This window comes from Struthio camelus, chromosome 1 (genome assembly GCF_040807025.1).
Source record: "Struthio camelus isolate bStrCam1 chromosome 1, bStrCam1.hap1, whole genome shotgun sequence".
In the NCBI taxonomy this organism is placed as follows: Eukaryota; Metazoa; Chordata; class Aves; order Struthioniformes; family Struthionidae; genus Struthio; species Struthio camelus.
In genome coordinates, this window is record NC_090942.1 from 166,685,879 (window position 1) to 166,701,632 (window position 15,754).

At 37.3% G+C, this 15,754-nt stretch overlaps 1 protein-coding gene across 1 annotated transcript; it reads left to right on the forward strand.

Moving 5' to 3' along the window:
• Positions 1–105: 105 nt before the first annotated feature.
• TGDS (TDP-glucose 4,6-dehydratase) lies at positions 106–13,083 on the forward strand. Its single transcript, XM_068929024.1, has 12 exons — positions 106–533; positions 1,713–1,779; positions 2,256–2,324; positions 3,869–3,959; positions 5,071–5,213; positions 6,799–6,897; positions 7,796–7,855; positions 8,736–8,779; positions 9,093–9,258; positions 9,798–9,856; positions 11,320–11,417; positions 11,828–13,083. The coding sequence occupies exons 1-12, from the start codon at positions 448–450 to the stop codon at positions 11,926–11,928; spliced, it is 1,083 nt and encodes a 360-aa protein (XP_068785125.1). The 5' UTR covers positions 106–447; the 3' UTR covers positions 11,929–13,083.
• The last annotated feature ends 2,671 nt before the right edge of the window (positions 13,084–15,754 follow it).

A 15,754-nucleotide genomic window follows, 5' to 3' on the forward strand; every position in this document is an offset into this window, starting at 1 on the left:
CCGGCCCGCTCCCGTTGCTTCTGCTACAAGGGGTCTGTCTCGCCGCCGCTACGACGTGTCCGTCGCTGGGTTCGGCCGTAAGTTGGCCCAGCGTCGTAAAACGCCACGGCAGCCCTGAGCAGGGCAGGGCAGGGCGGAGCCGAGCGGAGCTGGGGTGGCGGCGGCGGCGGCGGCATCTCCGCCCGGTGCGCCCTGGGCTGTGCCAGGCAGCAGGCGCCGGAGCTCGCCTTCGGGGAAGCGAGCTGGGTTGTGTAGGCGCTTGTGGGGAGGGAGAGGGCTTTTTTTGTTTGTTTTTTCAATTTTTCTCTTTCCACTTGGGCTCTCGCAATCGCTATGACCCTCCGCGTGAAACGTTAGGGCAGAGCTGCGGCTTCAGCGTGGCGCCGCGCATGCGCGCCGGGGGAGCCGGCCCGCCAGGTCCGCGGGGGCTGCCGTACAGCGCGGACGATGTCGGAGACCCTGGAGCCCGCGGCGCCGCCGCCGCCACCGGTCTTTGAGAAGCGGCTGCTGGTGACGGGCGGCGCGGGGTTCATGTGAGCCGCGGGCCGGCGGGGACCCCGGACCGCGGGTGCCCTCCCTCGGGGCGCGGGGTGGGACGTGGCGGCGGGCCCGGAGGGGTTGCGCTTTCTCGCTCCCTAAGGGCGAAGCGAGGCCGGCGCCGCGCGGTTAACGGGCGCGCCGCCTCCTCGGAGCGGGCTGGGGCCGGCTGCTGGCTCACCTCCGGGGGGGGGGGGCGGTTCCTTATCTGCTCGTGTGGTGGAGTTTGGGGCGATAAACGGTGAGGGGTGAGCGGGGCTGCTGCCCAGGGCTGTGGGCTCTACTGGAGACGGAAGTTCAGGTCAAGTCTTAAGGCTGAGCGTGTCGGTAGGCGCAGAGGCTGAACCCCTGAGAGGGCTAGGTTTTAACGTGCGACCCCTAACTTGGGGCGCTGAGGAGGGGAATAAGCTCTGCCCAAGCATAAGCTCTCACATACTATTTGCAAAAAAAAAAAAAAAAATCAGTGAAGCTTCCTTGTTCTCATTTACTTTACAGATAAATTGGCAGATGAGGGGAAGTCAGGCCACGAAGCAGTTTTAGTCTGCTTGCGTAACAGCAGTATAGGACGCTGCATATCAATTTGGGAGAGATGTGGTGTGTGAGCGAGCTTCTTGTACACAGGCCTGTGTACCAGACGTGTGTCTCGATCCTCTTCTCTCACACCTGGCAGTAGTGGTGGAGACTAGGTTACTGAGAGTTGGTATTGCAAGTAAGGAGAATTGACTGTTTTGTTATACATGTAAGCTTAAGAGCCTAAGAATGAGAATTGGACATAACATATAACAGGTTTGTTTTTTGAGGTGGCTATGAGCACTGCTTTCTTGTGTTACTTGCATTAACTTACTGCTTTCTTGTGTTACTTGCATTAACTTACTGCTTTCTTGTGTTACTTGCATTAACTTACTGCTTTCTTGTGTTACTTGCATTAACTTTTCCTCCAGTTTTTAGTTCCTTAGCAGTACGTGATTATGCGCATGATCAATGCTAATGAGTCTTAAAATAAATCATATTCTTTCTCTGTGAATTCCTATTTCTTCTTTTTTGAGTGAAAACTTCTCTTCTCCCTCCCCTCCTCAGGCCAGCTCATTTGATGTTAATAAAGTTATTAGTAATTTCTCATTACTCTGTAACTGTAAAACTTATAATTGTAAAATGTGTGTTTTTCTATCCTACAGTGCTTCACATGTAGTTGTGTCTCTTGTAAAAAACTATCCAAATTATCTGATTGTAAATCTAGATAAGGTAAGTGAGTTTTTATCTTCCTTGCTAAGGAAAACTTTTTTTTAATGATTTTTAACTCAAACTATGGTATTTTGAAATTTCCCTGAAAAAAAAAAAAAATATATATATTTATGTTTAATTACAGTCTGAGTGTTTGTTTTCTTATGCAAAAGCAATAGCTTAGCTGCTGATCATGCTTATAACGCCATGCTCAGGAGATAATCATGTAGTACTCTTATTGGAAAAAAATAGGAGGAGGCTTTTGAAGTTCTAAGCTTCTGTTTAGCTATTAAGCATTTTTGAAGCTGATATCTTTCAGACTCTTACATTTTTAAAGTTTCATCATACTTGTTTGCCAAGTAGCTTTTCTGTTGAAAGAAGGTTTTACATTATTATCAAGCTTATTTGAAATAGGAGCTTAATTAAGTTGGATCTGAGCTTGCTTATTCACTTCAGTGAAGACTATTTGATGATATTTTGTGGGTATTTCTCTTTAGCTCGACTATTGTGCAAGCTTGAAGAATCTTGAAACTGTCTCCAAGAAGGAAAACTATAAATTTATCCAGGTAAAGCCTTCCTCTCTAGGAAACTTAAGTTTGGAAAGACTTTCATATCTTAGTATAAAGGTAACGGGTTGCCAGGGCGCCACAAAACGGAAGCCACTACTTGCCTTTATGGTACAGTTGAGATTACTTCTAGTAACTCATCATCATTGTGTGTGACGCTCAGATGGACGTACCAGGATTTTCTTCATCTGCATATGCGTTTTATTGAAAAAATATTTCTGCGTATTTCACACACTGCATATGTGGAGGCCAGCTTTCACGTAGCCCAAGCCAAAGTCTACATCTAAGAGCATTTTTAGAAGAAAATTGATGTATGCAATTTTATTAAAAGATATTCCTATAAAGAAAGAGGAACATATCTAAAAAAGTAAGATCAAGTTTGAATTTGAGTTAAATAAATGAGATTCAGCCTACAAGAGTTTACTAGAAATGTAGCAGCATTAATAATGATAATGATTAATAACTCTAACCATATCAGTTTAAAAGCAATTTATGAGCCTGAAGTATTTGCTGGAGTGTTTCAGTTCTGTTCAGGGATGAGAAATAGGTAAATCAGTTTAACTTCCTCCCATTTTTAATATATAGTACTTTCTAGAGCCTGTTGTTTAGTATTGTTGCTTGAGAGCTTTTCAAGATATTGGTGCATTGGAACTATCTCTAGTTAATTGCCTTTTTTTTGAAAATACGTAAGTAAACTTTCCGCTCTCTGTAATATCCCTTCTTCTCAGGTCCCGACTAGCTTTTCTTTAAGCTGAGCCAATTGATAAATATCAAAAACTTCTCGGCTTGTATTTAGCTTTGAGAGCTGCTGCTGCTTCTGTAACATAGTGAAGAATGACTCGTGTGTCAAGCACTTAACTTGTTTTCTAAATATATCAGTTTTTCTGATTTAAAAAAAAAATTAAGGCACTTCTCTGTTCTGATGAAAGAGAACCACTTCACCTTCTATAATGCCACTAGGTGCCACTGTCTGCCAGCCAAACTCCGGTAACTTTTTATTTGGTGTAGGAAATTGTCATTACAACCTCAGCATTCAAGATACATGCTACAATTGTTGTGTATGTTTTGGGAATGATCTTGTTTCTAATGTTAAATAACAATGTAAATTCTGTAATGAATTAAATATGATTGGGGCTATTGCTCAAAAAGCATGAAATTTACATCTGGTCTTGTTTTAGACGTGACATTAGTGTATTGCCCAAAATTTAGTTGGGAGCCTTACTTATATCTATAAATAAGTAAAAGAAAGCATATTATTTTATTTAAAAATTTGGATATGAATATCTAATTTGATCTTCCAAGACATAATTTTCTCTTTTGGTTGGACAGTTTTATTTTCTGTTACTGCTATTAAAGAAAAAGCTGAATAATGCTGTGCTTCGGCTATAAAAATACATGCTTCGGCTTTGGAAACATGCTGTTACTGCAGAACTCTTTCCTGTGCTTCCTTTTGTGATAGTTTGTATTATGTGACGCTTGTTGATAACAAAATAGTAAGCTTTAATTTGTAACAATTTTATTAATGATTTTTTTTTTCTGTTTAGGGGGACATTTGTGAACCTCATTTTATAAAACAGCTTTTTGAAACTGAGAAAATTGATATAGTCTTTCATTTTGCAGCCCAAACACATGTAGGTGAGCATTGTTGCATGTTTTGTTATGTTCATGAGATACACTCGTTTGAAACGCTATACCGATACTTTTCATCCTTTTGCCCTTCACGTAAAACAAGACTACAGAACCAGCTGTGTCCTTGTACAGACTATGTATCCTTGTACCAGTTGTATGAACTATGTGATTTCAGGTCTCATGGCATTTTTAACTTTTAAGAGGTTCACAGGTTTAATATGAAGTACTTCATCTGACTATCATCCCTTTTGACCGCACATAAATGATAAAATTAATTTTTTACATTTTACTTTAGATATCATCTAGGCACACATGCAGCTGAGGCTGTAATAGAGGAAAGGGGAAGATGATGGAAAAAAGAGTTCATATCTAATCTTTTCAGTTTTCACTTGACTGCGTCCAACCATAAAGCAAAAACTACTCTGTAGCAGCTAAGACGGAGGTGTCAAGGTTCTAGGAAGAGATAAAATGAATTATACCTAAACATGCCTGTTATAGATTACCGCTATTCAGTAAAACTGTTCATGAGAAATATCCCTATGATAGTCCCTCCATCATGAAAAAAAGTCCTTGAAGAATTTTCCAGGAAAATACTTTACTTCTCAAAACTGACAAAATTGATGTGCGCAGTGTCATTACATCAGTGGTATAATTGTCAGAATTAAAACAGTTACAAGTTTATTAACAGTAACAGATATATATTACTGCATCATACACCTGTGCTTGAATGATACTTTTCTTACTGAGGTTGGCCCTTCCTGGAGGATAGTTATGCTGCCGCTTAAAATGAATTAAATTTAGCTAATGCTATTTCAAATGCGAATGTCTGTGGACAGCAAACTTCTACTCCTGGTTATGGCCTCTTTTTGGGACCAAATATTTTATCTCGAAGTAGGTGTAGAAAGCTAGAAGAGTTCCTCATTTAATGAAGACCTTGCAATCTGTCAATCAAATGATTAGTGATAAAGCACCAGCAACGATCTCATGTCTATATTGCTGCCTCCTTTGATTTAATAGGAAGCCATATTTTATTTTAATGGTTGGTTGCATCTTCCTTGAACTTTTTTTCTTCATTCTGTTGTCTAATTTAATCAGAATTGTTTGGGTTTTTTTGTAGATCTTTCATTTTGGCATGCCCTGGAATTCACATATGTGAATGTTTATGGCACTAATGTGTTGGTTGCTGCTGCGTATGAAGCTAATGTGGAGAAGTTTGTCTATGTCAGTACAGATGAAGTATATGGAGGTAGCATTGATGAGGTGAGTTTAAAAATGCATGAGGGTTTTTCTAGCTTTACTGGATTTAATATTGAAAATCATACATAAAACAAGTAATTTTCCTCTGTAAATGTATGACCTCTGAACTAATTTGGGCAGTGCTTGAACTTCTAAAGTACTATAGGTTGTTTGTAGGCAGAGAAGTATCAAAATGGACCTTAAGACTTTTCGTAGCATATTTTAAATTGAGTGCACGTTACTGTGAGATTGGGGTCGTTAGTGACATGTAACTACATCTAAGAGGTAGTATCAAAATAACCTATTGTACAAATATTGCTTTACTGAAGTCACACAAATGCTCTAATGCGCATAGCTTGTTCTTTTTTTGCTCGCTCTTGACTGTGAACTTGACACGCAGGACACTATTTTTATACTCGAGCTAAAATATTAACAGAATTGTAGATACTTACAAATTGAACAGGAAAGGATTCCTGTGTTACTGGAAGAGGCATGCAGATATTTTATTTTTCTGTGGAAATCTTTTTCGTTCTTGCCCATTTATGATTGACCTTAATTCAGGAAAGGAAAGCCTAGCTCAGTAAAAACGTTACACATGGTTATACTTTTAAAGGTGTAAATAGGAATGGAAGTGCCTTATGTCGTAATCTGTGAAAACAATGTATTTCAGAAAAGTTAGGCACTTTCTTATTGTTTCAATGTCTTTATCACCTCCTTCAGCACAACTTAAATCTATAACCTTTATGATATCTAGGATATTGTTTTCTTGTGTATAGACAAGTGGCTTGACTGAGATAATTTTAAGTGAACTTTTTCTGCCTCTGGGCCTTGAAAAGAACATTCTCATTTGTCTGGATTTATTCTCTTTGCAAATCAGCTGGTCTTAAAGAGACTTTTCAGTAAAAAGTCAACAAGTAAATCTGGGTCAATTAATTTCAGAGACAAATGTCAGACAAGAACTGCGAGTATTCTGTTCTCATGTTCTGGTGATTGAGTTGCATCTCAGCTGGTATAAAGTCCCTCCTTCCTTTGGTCCAATATTGTGTCTTTTTTCAAGTGGAAACTGGCTGAAATGGTTGAGGTGTCCGTACCCTGTGTCAGGATAGCCACAGGGCTATCTGTTTTGGGACAGGACGGAATTGTTGAAGCTTTGTTTTAGAGGGCTGTAGATTTAAATTCTGCTTTTCTCTAGAGAAACAAAGTTTATAGAAAAAGGAGAAAGAATACATTTTATTTAGAAGGGATAGCTCAGTTTTCTAGCTGTAGTGCTCAGTGGCGATATGATTCTGAAGAGGATTGCACCTCTTTGCGGTGATGCTGATTATTTTATAAGATTAAAGCTGAGGATCTGCTACTGTGACGTAATCTGATAAAAATACAAAAATACTACCACTGATATTCTGCCCACCTTCAGTGCTTGATAACTAGACCATCTTGTGCTAATCTGCTGCTTTTAACTGGAACGGTGACTTTTTCAGACTGCTGTTCTTGGGTGTTTATGGATGTCCATTTCAGTTGCAGCTGTAGTTTTAATTTGAAGTTTTATAACTTTCTAAGGCTTATCTGGACAAAATAAATTATGCAATGCAAGTTTTTCTTTTGGTTTTAGGAATTTGATGAATCCTCACCAAAACGTCCAACAAATCCCTATGCCTCCTCAAAAGCAGCTGCAGAATGTTTTGTTCAGTCTTATTGGGAAAGGTACCAAGTAAGTTGATGCAAGCTCCAAAAACTCTAAAGCCCATACTTAACAACATCCATACTATTTGCATTAAGGGTATGAAAGAAAAATTGGTAATAGATAACACAATGCCACCTTTTTTCTGATTGCTGGTTTTTGTGGTTCAGTTGGATCAGAGGATGTCCATCACTCTTGTCTGTGGAGATAGTGCAAGGGGCTGGGAAAAGGTCAAGTATTTTTAGACATTTATTAAAATTTGAACTGTAATACCTAAAATGTCCTCTTTGATAAAATGATTAAAAGAACATTAGCAATTTAAAACCCAGTGTTAAACTTGAAGGGAATCTGTTTATACAGAAGTAAAATATGCAAAATTCAAGTTGTATCAAGGATTAAATTATAGTGAAACTAAAAGTAAAGAAAGAAAAATTAAACTGATGCTTATTATTCAGGTTTGTTTAAGCAGAAGTATTTAATTTCGAATGCTTTAGAGTTTTTTTTTTTTTTAGTTTTTACATGTCCTTCTGCAAAGTTGCTTTTGACACAAAGTTGACTTGAATATGGTATTAATGACTGAACTCTTTACCTGGAATAGGAAATAGTAAGCAAATCTTTAGTCAACCATATACACACACACACATGTATGTATGTAATGTTCTGTGGTTGATCTGTAACAAGACTGGGAAATTAGGAACACTCATCACTCATGTTACGTGACAAGCTGAGACTACTGACCCTTGTGTATTTAATAATTAAGCTATACAAGCTTCTGTCAATGTTTATAACAACAGATTTCAGATTTTTGACTGGGCACTGCATGTGTGTTGTTTATTATTGATTAACCTGCAGGAAGCCTACAGATTTTTACTCATAAATTATACTTCATTTCCTATGTAATCACATGCATGTTTAATACTCTATTTAGTTTCCAGTTGTTATCACACGGAGCAGTAATGTTTATGGACCACACCAGTATCCAGAAAAAGTAAGTTAAATGTATGTTTTACTCTGAGCTTCAGTACAGTATAAATTGGGGTTTTAGAGTGATACGTTACTTTTTTCTTCATGAGAATGAACTAATTTTCTGAAAAAGTATTATCTTGCAAGTGTGTTAGTCATGCTTAACCATGACTGCATGTTTTGGTCTCATGCTAACACATGATTGATGCTTTATTGACATCCAGAACACATGTTTATAAGTTAGAGCTTTTCAGATATCTATATGAATGTTGCCACAGTAACTGTTCTGGAATTTTCCTAATTTTCCAAGCATATTTAACTGTTCTATGTCAAGCAGTGCTTTCCCCTCCCCCCCCCAATTATATTGATTCACGGTTTGTGCGCTGTCTTTGGGGATGTTTAAATAACTGAGATAAACAAAATTTCAAAAGGTAAACTGAGAGAGAGTGATATCTTGAGTATAAAAGCAGGCGTTCCAATCTGTAAGGGTAATAGGTAAAATAAACCTGTAACAGTCACAAATATGGGGAGAAGGCAGCAAAATGACATGTTTTTTGCTTTTATCCGTACGTTATCTTGCAGGGGCCTGTACTCTTAAGAAACTAGCTCTTCTGCTGCACATCTAATATTAAGCTTGTGTATATTCTATGGAATTGTATTTACTTCCTGCCTTGAACTGAGGAAGAAGCACCTATCGTGTACAAAATACTCTGCTTACACCAGGAAAAAAAGAGTACTTGCAATTTCTAGGCTTGATGCATTCTTTGACTAGATTTTTAAAAACTTAAAATACTAAAAAATTATTGAAATGCTCGATGATACTTACTGTTGAAGCATTATATTCTTTGTAGAATAACAGCTTCCAAAATAAGTTGGAGTAATAGTTTTCTTGTTTAACTGTTTAGGTTATTCCAAAGTTTATCTCTTTGTTGCAACAGAACAGAAAATGGTATGTAACTTGCTTTTTTTTTTTTTTGGTGTGGTGTTTGTGCTACAGAAACTGTGATTATAGCCATAGTTAGGTAGTATGGCTTGGAAAACAGCCATTTCTTAACTGTGTTATGATTTGCTTCAGTAATGGAATTTTTTTTTTTTTTTCAAAATTGCTTAAGGATTGTATGAAGTAAGCTATTTTAATTTCAGATACCTTCCTGTAACTTTTAGCAGCAGAACTGCTTAAAATGCAGACTATTAAATTGAGTGCTTCTGTTTAAAGATTAACAAGAATCTTTTGCCTTTTTATGTTTTTTGGGTTTTTTTAGCTGTATTCATGGTTCTGGACTTCAGAGAAGGAATTTCCTTTATGCCACTGATGTGGTAGAAGCATTCCTTACTGTTCTGAAGGAGGGGAAGCCAGGTGAAATTTATAACATTGGAACTAATTTTGAGATGTCCATTGCCCAACTTGCTAAGGAGTTAATTCATTTAGTGAGTAAACAGTTATGATACTTTTTCTTGGCAGTCAGCATACATATGAAGAGTTGTCCTGTAAAACTTTTGTAGCATTGTGAGGTAGTTAAGTGCTCGAGGTGGGAAAGGTCACTTTTGACAGTCTGAGAATAATGTGCTATACACATTATGTTAATGCGGTACAGGCTATCGTGCATTGCGTTGCATTACTACATCAGCTATCTGGAACAGGGCGTAAAGGGCCTAATGAGTGAATGCTGTTTGCTGATGACTTTTCATACTGTCTGCTTCAGTTTTGTTTTGAGAGTGTGTAACTATTAAATTTAAAGTTATGAATGTTTGAGAGCTTGGATGAGGCAGAGTAATTATTGGAATTGTCCTAAACAGCTGTGATTAATTTCAGTAGTCTGACAACTCAGTTTAGACAAAAGACCACTTCCCTTGACGAACTTAAATATTCATATCTAATTCATATCATAACATATGTAATTTTTAAATGTGTATAAAAAGACAGTCTAAGATATGTGGGTTGTTCCTCCCACCCCATCCCCTAACAGATAAAGAAGACCAGTTCAGAATCTGAAATGGAGCACTGGATGGATTATGTCAAGGACAGGTAAAAAAAAAAAAAAAAAAAAAAAAAAAAAAGCATATGCAGGATAGTTTTATTCTGAAGGTTTCTGGGTCTCTTGCTCAATGTAACTTTTCTGTGAAAGTCTCTGCTCTGCAGAAGGAGAAAACTCTTGAGGGAGTAAGAGCTGTTTTACTTTCTTAACTTTTTATGGATTTGACACCTCTGAACTGTACAGAACACTTTATAGAAAACTATGAACTCTTTTTTTTATTTGGATCTTTAGATCAGAATTTTATATTTAAGGGGAATATGTAGTGCTGATCTCCAAAGACTGACTGTCTTCAGACTTTCTTCAGACTGCTCATTACGGAAGTGTGCTCTAGGAAAGGGATAGGTTTTGCATAGCAGCTAAACCTTTTCTTAATGATGTTTTTTTCAGTACTTTGTTGTATTCTACATCACTTGGTTGAGATAAATCCCACTGTTTCTCATCTAGCTTTAGTATTTCCGTGTTAATGGGGCTGGTTCAGATTTGGATGTGCTTTATAGGTAAGACTCTCTCTCCACAGAGACAAATAGGCACCTAAATACGGTAGTTAATTTTAGATTCCTATCTTAAGTTGAAATTACTTTCTCAAATGTAGACTTTGAGGTGCCAAAGTTAGGGCAGCAGCATGGGCTGCATCTTTTTAAAAGAATTTTGAGGCTTTATAAAGGATTTTTAACATTCTAGTTCACAGTCAGCAGTTACTTAATTCTATAATGAGACACTTAAAGGGCATAGAGTTTACTTGCCGTGGAAAAAATAGTCTTGTTTTTGCTTCTGAGTTTAACTTTTTAAAAACAACTCAGATAAATGGTTTGCTTCTGTCTGCACTTATAACTTAACTATTCATTATGTTAGTGCCAGTACTGCAGGAACATTAGATTAGACTACCTAACTGTTAGATTGTGGCAGAAGAGACGTGTGCAATGCTTAAATGTACTGAATCTTTTTCAGCGTTGAATCTTGTAGCTTTGGATTTAATGTATTCAGTGTTACTAAGTTTATCCAGCTAATTAAGCGCTATAATGACAATGCTTTGGAAGTCTATATATAATTTCGAATCTGATGGGTGTGGATATCTTTGGGCTTCCAGGATGAAATATGGAAACACTGATATTAGAAAACACTGACTTGTATAATAACTGCCTGAGGAACTGCATGTGTACTGGTTTGTACAATTCCATTGGCAGTGATCGTGTTTTGCATTCATTTTGCCAAGAAGACATTAATTCACATTTATTCTAGTCACTTTCAAGTAGTTGACTGCTCAAACTGAATTGTATTGTTGTAGCTGCACACAATCGCCACGTTTTGTGAAAGCAGTGTAATCTGTTATGGGAATCTTCAAAGCTGAAGCATATGTAGTATGACGGCTTGAAGACAATGTGAAGTGCTGTGTTTCTAATTAATAAAACAGTCTAACCACATTGTTTTGCCTGTGCATTTCATACTTTGTCAGACCGACCAATGACCTGAGATACCCAATGAATTCAGAAAAAATGCACAACTTGGGATGGAGACCTAAAGTGCCATGGAAAGAAGGAATAAAGAAAACAAGTATGACTGCCTTTGGTACTAATGGATTTGGATGTGATGGGAGGATGAAAAGGGAGAGGGGAAAAATGGGTCTGTAACTTAATGAGAAGTTACAGAGAATGAACTTATGGTTGTAATTTTACATAAAATGGGTTCCCCTTCAAATAATGAATTTATCTATATGTTTAAAAAAATTAATCACAGTACAATGGCACCAGGTACTGGAACTAATTTATTTTTTTAATGCTAGAATAAGTCTGGGATTAGGACTCTGTAAATAGGAAGAAAGTAGTTATTTGGGATCTTACAGAATAACATTTTGTATAATGAATTATTTTTCTGCTCTTACTCTTGCGATATCTATCAACTCTTTGAATTTCCCTGCTATTATCTCTGTTCAATTTGATTCACCAACATTCTCTTCATACTAGTTGAATGGTACAAAGAAAATTTTCATAACTGGAAGAATGCAGAAAAAGCTTTGGAGCCCTTTCCTGTGACAGACCCATTTGCACAGCTTAATGTTCCATAAGGTGGAAGAGAACCTGAAGGAATTTATTCTACCTCATTGTCTTTTCTTTAAAAAAGTCTGCAATCAAGTGACCACACTGAACTGTGTATGTATTCAAGATTCACGCACCATTATGAGTACAGAACTACAATACAGCCTGACTTTGGAAGGGTTTTCAGCACTTTATAGGTGTAACCTGTTAATTTCAGCTCTTGGTGCAATATTATATCCTCATTAAGTATTGATTTTCTTTTTCTAAAAAATTTTCCAGGATGAAGAGTTTTTATAATGCTGTAAATTTATATAGCTGATGTCAAACTTGCCTTATGCACTTAGAATAAGAATATTGTGATTATGACTATTGGAACTTCCCATTAAATTTTTTTCAGTTCTGAAATCTTTTCTCTGTATTAGTCTATTTTTGCGGTGTAATATATTTATGTGAAGAGTTCACAGTGAAGAGTTCTGTTGTGAACACAGTGAAGAGTTCTGTTTTATTTTTAATTAAGGGGAAAAGAAGCTATATTCTGGAGTGTATTAATTCAATTGATAAAAGCTAAATATGGTGCCTAGATGCTTCACAATCCTTTTCTCTGTTGGTGCAGTATTACTTTTTGTAGATGACTGTTAAAGACTTATCTACTCTAAATGTCTCTTCCTCTGCTTCCCTTCTCTTCCTTCTGTGCTTCCCCCTTGCCGCCCCCCCCCCCCCCCAATAAATACATAAAAAGTAGCAGAGCTTTTCACTGAATTTTCTGGAAGCTGCTTCTTTTTTTTTTGTTTTTTAAACTTCAGTGTCTGATTGAAATGTCATCTTTTTACTGTATTATAGACTCAATTAATTTCTTTCTTCCTTAACTCTTTAACTGTAACAAACTTGAAATACTGTAAGACAGTTAGCATTCAAATGATATATCTTCCTATGATATGAGGACCATTTATGGAGAAGAACTTAAACAGTGTTTTTTGTTTTTATTTTTTTTCCACTCTCCAGTGACTTGTGGGTTGGTACACCTTATTCAATGCCTGTTTCACAAGTCTTCTGTTGAATGTTTTTAATGATGGAGAAACTTTTGGAATATTCATGTGAAATTTTGTGAGGAAACTTCAATTCTGGAAATGTGTCAGTGAGATTCTTTTTTCAAAGTTGACTTATTAATAAAAGTTACTATGTAATCTGCCTCGCTTCTTTCAATGAAGTAATTGAGCTAGGTCTGCACATACGAGCTGAAAAAGTAGGTAATAGTGGTTTTGTATTAGTTAACGCTTCCTGTGTCCTGAAGAAAAGCATCTTCACTACTTTGGCTTTCAGGTGACGTGCATAAGTAGGGAAGACTACTCCTTGCTATAATCGCTGTAGCTTTTGTACTTTGCACAATCCCTGATTATTTGCTTCTGCAGTGTGCATTTTTAACCCTATGTTTCCATAGGGCTAAAAAGCTGTATGTAGCATGCTCAAACTTCACTAGCTTTTAAGGTCGTCTCTTGATTATTATATTTACGCTGCTGCAAATTCCCAAGTCTCTCAGGAAAAATTAAAATTTACTCTCAAAACACAAATATTTGCAGTAGTTTTCCCCCTCACCTTAGATACAGAAACAGTGCCTTAACTTTGCCCCTGCTAGAATTACAGTAGTAACTGAACGCTAAAACTTAATACAACCTGATCCATCTAGCTTACAGGTACTGCTGCCTTTGGACCCGTAATACCTCCAATTTCATTGTGCTTCTGGCACTGCTGTTAAAGTGACACTCTTGGTTAGTAAGATTCATCTTAAAAGAAGTTCAGGCAGTAAGCTTCTAGATTGCCTCTGCAACAAATACATACTCTAAAGTCTAAGAATATACTATTGAAGGTGAGTTTTCTGTGACATCATGGGATGATAATACTAGTCTCTACTAGAATTGCAATGCACCTATATTTTGGGGGGTTCTTGCACTTGATTTGGCAGCCAAAACCTTTATTTCAGGTTATATGGATTACCTATATCTCAAAACCTGAGAAGGGCAGAAGTTACAAGTCACTCATAGGTTGTACTCTGTATTTGGCATACTGGATAGTAAGGCTAAGCTTGTACCACTGAATCGCTTACAACTCAGATTTTAAAAGCTGCTGGTAATATTCAAGTATGTTCTTAATATCTGCATTTTCTTCAAATAGAAAAATATCTAGCTTTGTCATTTTGCATTTTACAAGTCTATACCAGAAATAGCTGCAAAGATGTATTTTAGCTATTCTTATGCTTGCTACAGCAGCTGCTGTAAGTGAGATGCTGTAAAAGTATTCATCTTTCACAGCTGTTCATGCTAAAAGACTGGAAATATGAAACATCTTTCATCTTTGGAATACAATTGTCTTTTGAAAAATAAAAAATCAGTTAGCTTGTGGTAAAGCATCAAATCAGAAATGTACAGAGGGAAGGTGTAGTCTATGGTGGATTTATTGAATGGATCTTTAGAAAGTATTCTGAATTTTTAGATAATGAAGATACAATCTTTACTGACATTTCTATAGCTCTAAACAAGCAATATTATTAGAAAAAGTGATTTTTTTCAAAAGGATCTCTTAATTTGTAATAGAAGGTATTCTCCTAATTTACTTACACTTTAGAAGATTTAGTCCTTCCAAGTTTTTGAAATCTTGGCTTGGTGTTCCTACTTGTGTGCCCCCCTCCCTCCCATTTCTTTTATGCAGAAGGCTTTTGCTTTGAGCTACTTAGATACTGTAGATCAGCTTGCCTTAGCATGTGGATGCTCTGGGAGAAACTGCTTTTTCAGGGAAAAGTCTTCTTACCGTTACATAAAACAGCTTGTTTTGCTGTTAGCCTCTGGCTTCTGCTGAAGGAAGAGATGGGCAAAGGATGAACTCGTGAACTGGGAATGTGGAGAGATGTAATGCTTTTTGCTTTATTTCACTGTTTTTGCTCAGGGAGGGTATGAGGTAACATTTGTGCAGAATACAAAGATAGCAATATAAAATACAGTGAACGAGGTAATCTTTAGCCCACTTTTCGCAAGGTTTGGGTCACTGGACAAATTGAAATTAGACCAATAAGAAAATTAATGAAGTGAATAAATATGTATGTCATTGAAGCCTCCACTTAGTGAAGGCTTCTTAAGAGAAGTGGCTGGCCTTTGGTTGACGAAGTGGGACCTGAGGACCTTGACTTTCTCTCTAGGCTCTTTCACAGAAGAGAGGCTTGCGCTTGGGAAGTTATTTGGGGGCAGCTATAGCCATTCCTAGGTCCAGCTGTGTTCTGCATCTCTTTTTGGGGTTACTGTTGGGGGATGGATCAGGTCCTCAGTAAGCAACTCCTGAAATCCTGGTGTATTGGGGGAAAATGCTACTGCATTATCTACGCTACGTTTCAGCAGATCTTTTGCAAAAGCAGCATGTGAAAGAGAATTTGAAAGAAGGGTGAAGGAGAAAGCTGAGGCAGTAACTTCTTCAGCCAACCTTCCCTGTGAATCGTGGCCTTTTGAGCCTTTCTATGTACATCAGGTTCCAGCCCATGTACGGGAGATACTACTTGCTTTCTGTTGTTTGACTTTAGTCTTTGACCTTGGGATCTGTGAATTTTTGTTTGTATGCTGGTCAGCGTAATGGGATCCCAGTTTTGGTTGAGATTGCTTTATGTTGTTTTAATATGACAGACTAGCAAATAGCTTTTCTTGGCCCACCCTGTTCTTTGCTAGGATGTACTAGGAAGATCATGGGTGAAAAACTCTTTTTTTTACCATTGATTCTATTCTAAGGGGTATAAAATACCAGCAATTCACTTTCCCATTAAAATAAAACTGTAAATAGTTTCAGCTGTACTCAGTGTTCTGTTTTGCTAAAACTTTA

Coding starts and splice junctions, on each gene's coding strand:
- TGDS (XM_068929024.1), top strand. CDS start 448: ATGTCGGAGACCCTGGAGCCCGCGGCGCCGCCGCCGCCACCGGTCTTT. Junction 2,325..3,868: donor AAAACTATAAATTTATCCAG/GTAAAGCCTTCC, acceptor TTTTCTGTTTAG/GGGGACATTTGTGAACCTCA. Junction 8,780..9,092: donor TTGCAACAGAACAGAAAATG/GTATGTAACTTG, acceptor GGGTTTTTTTAG/CTGTATTCATGGTTCTGGAC.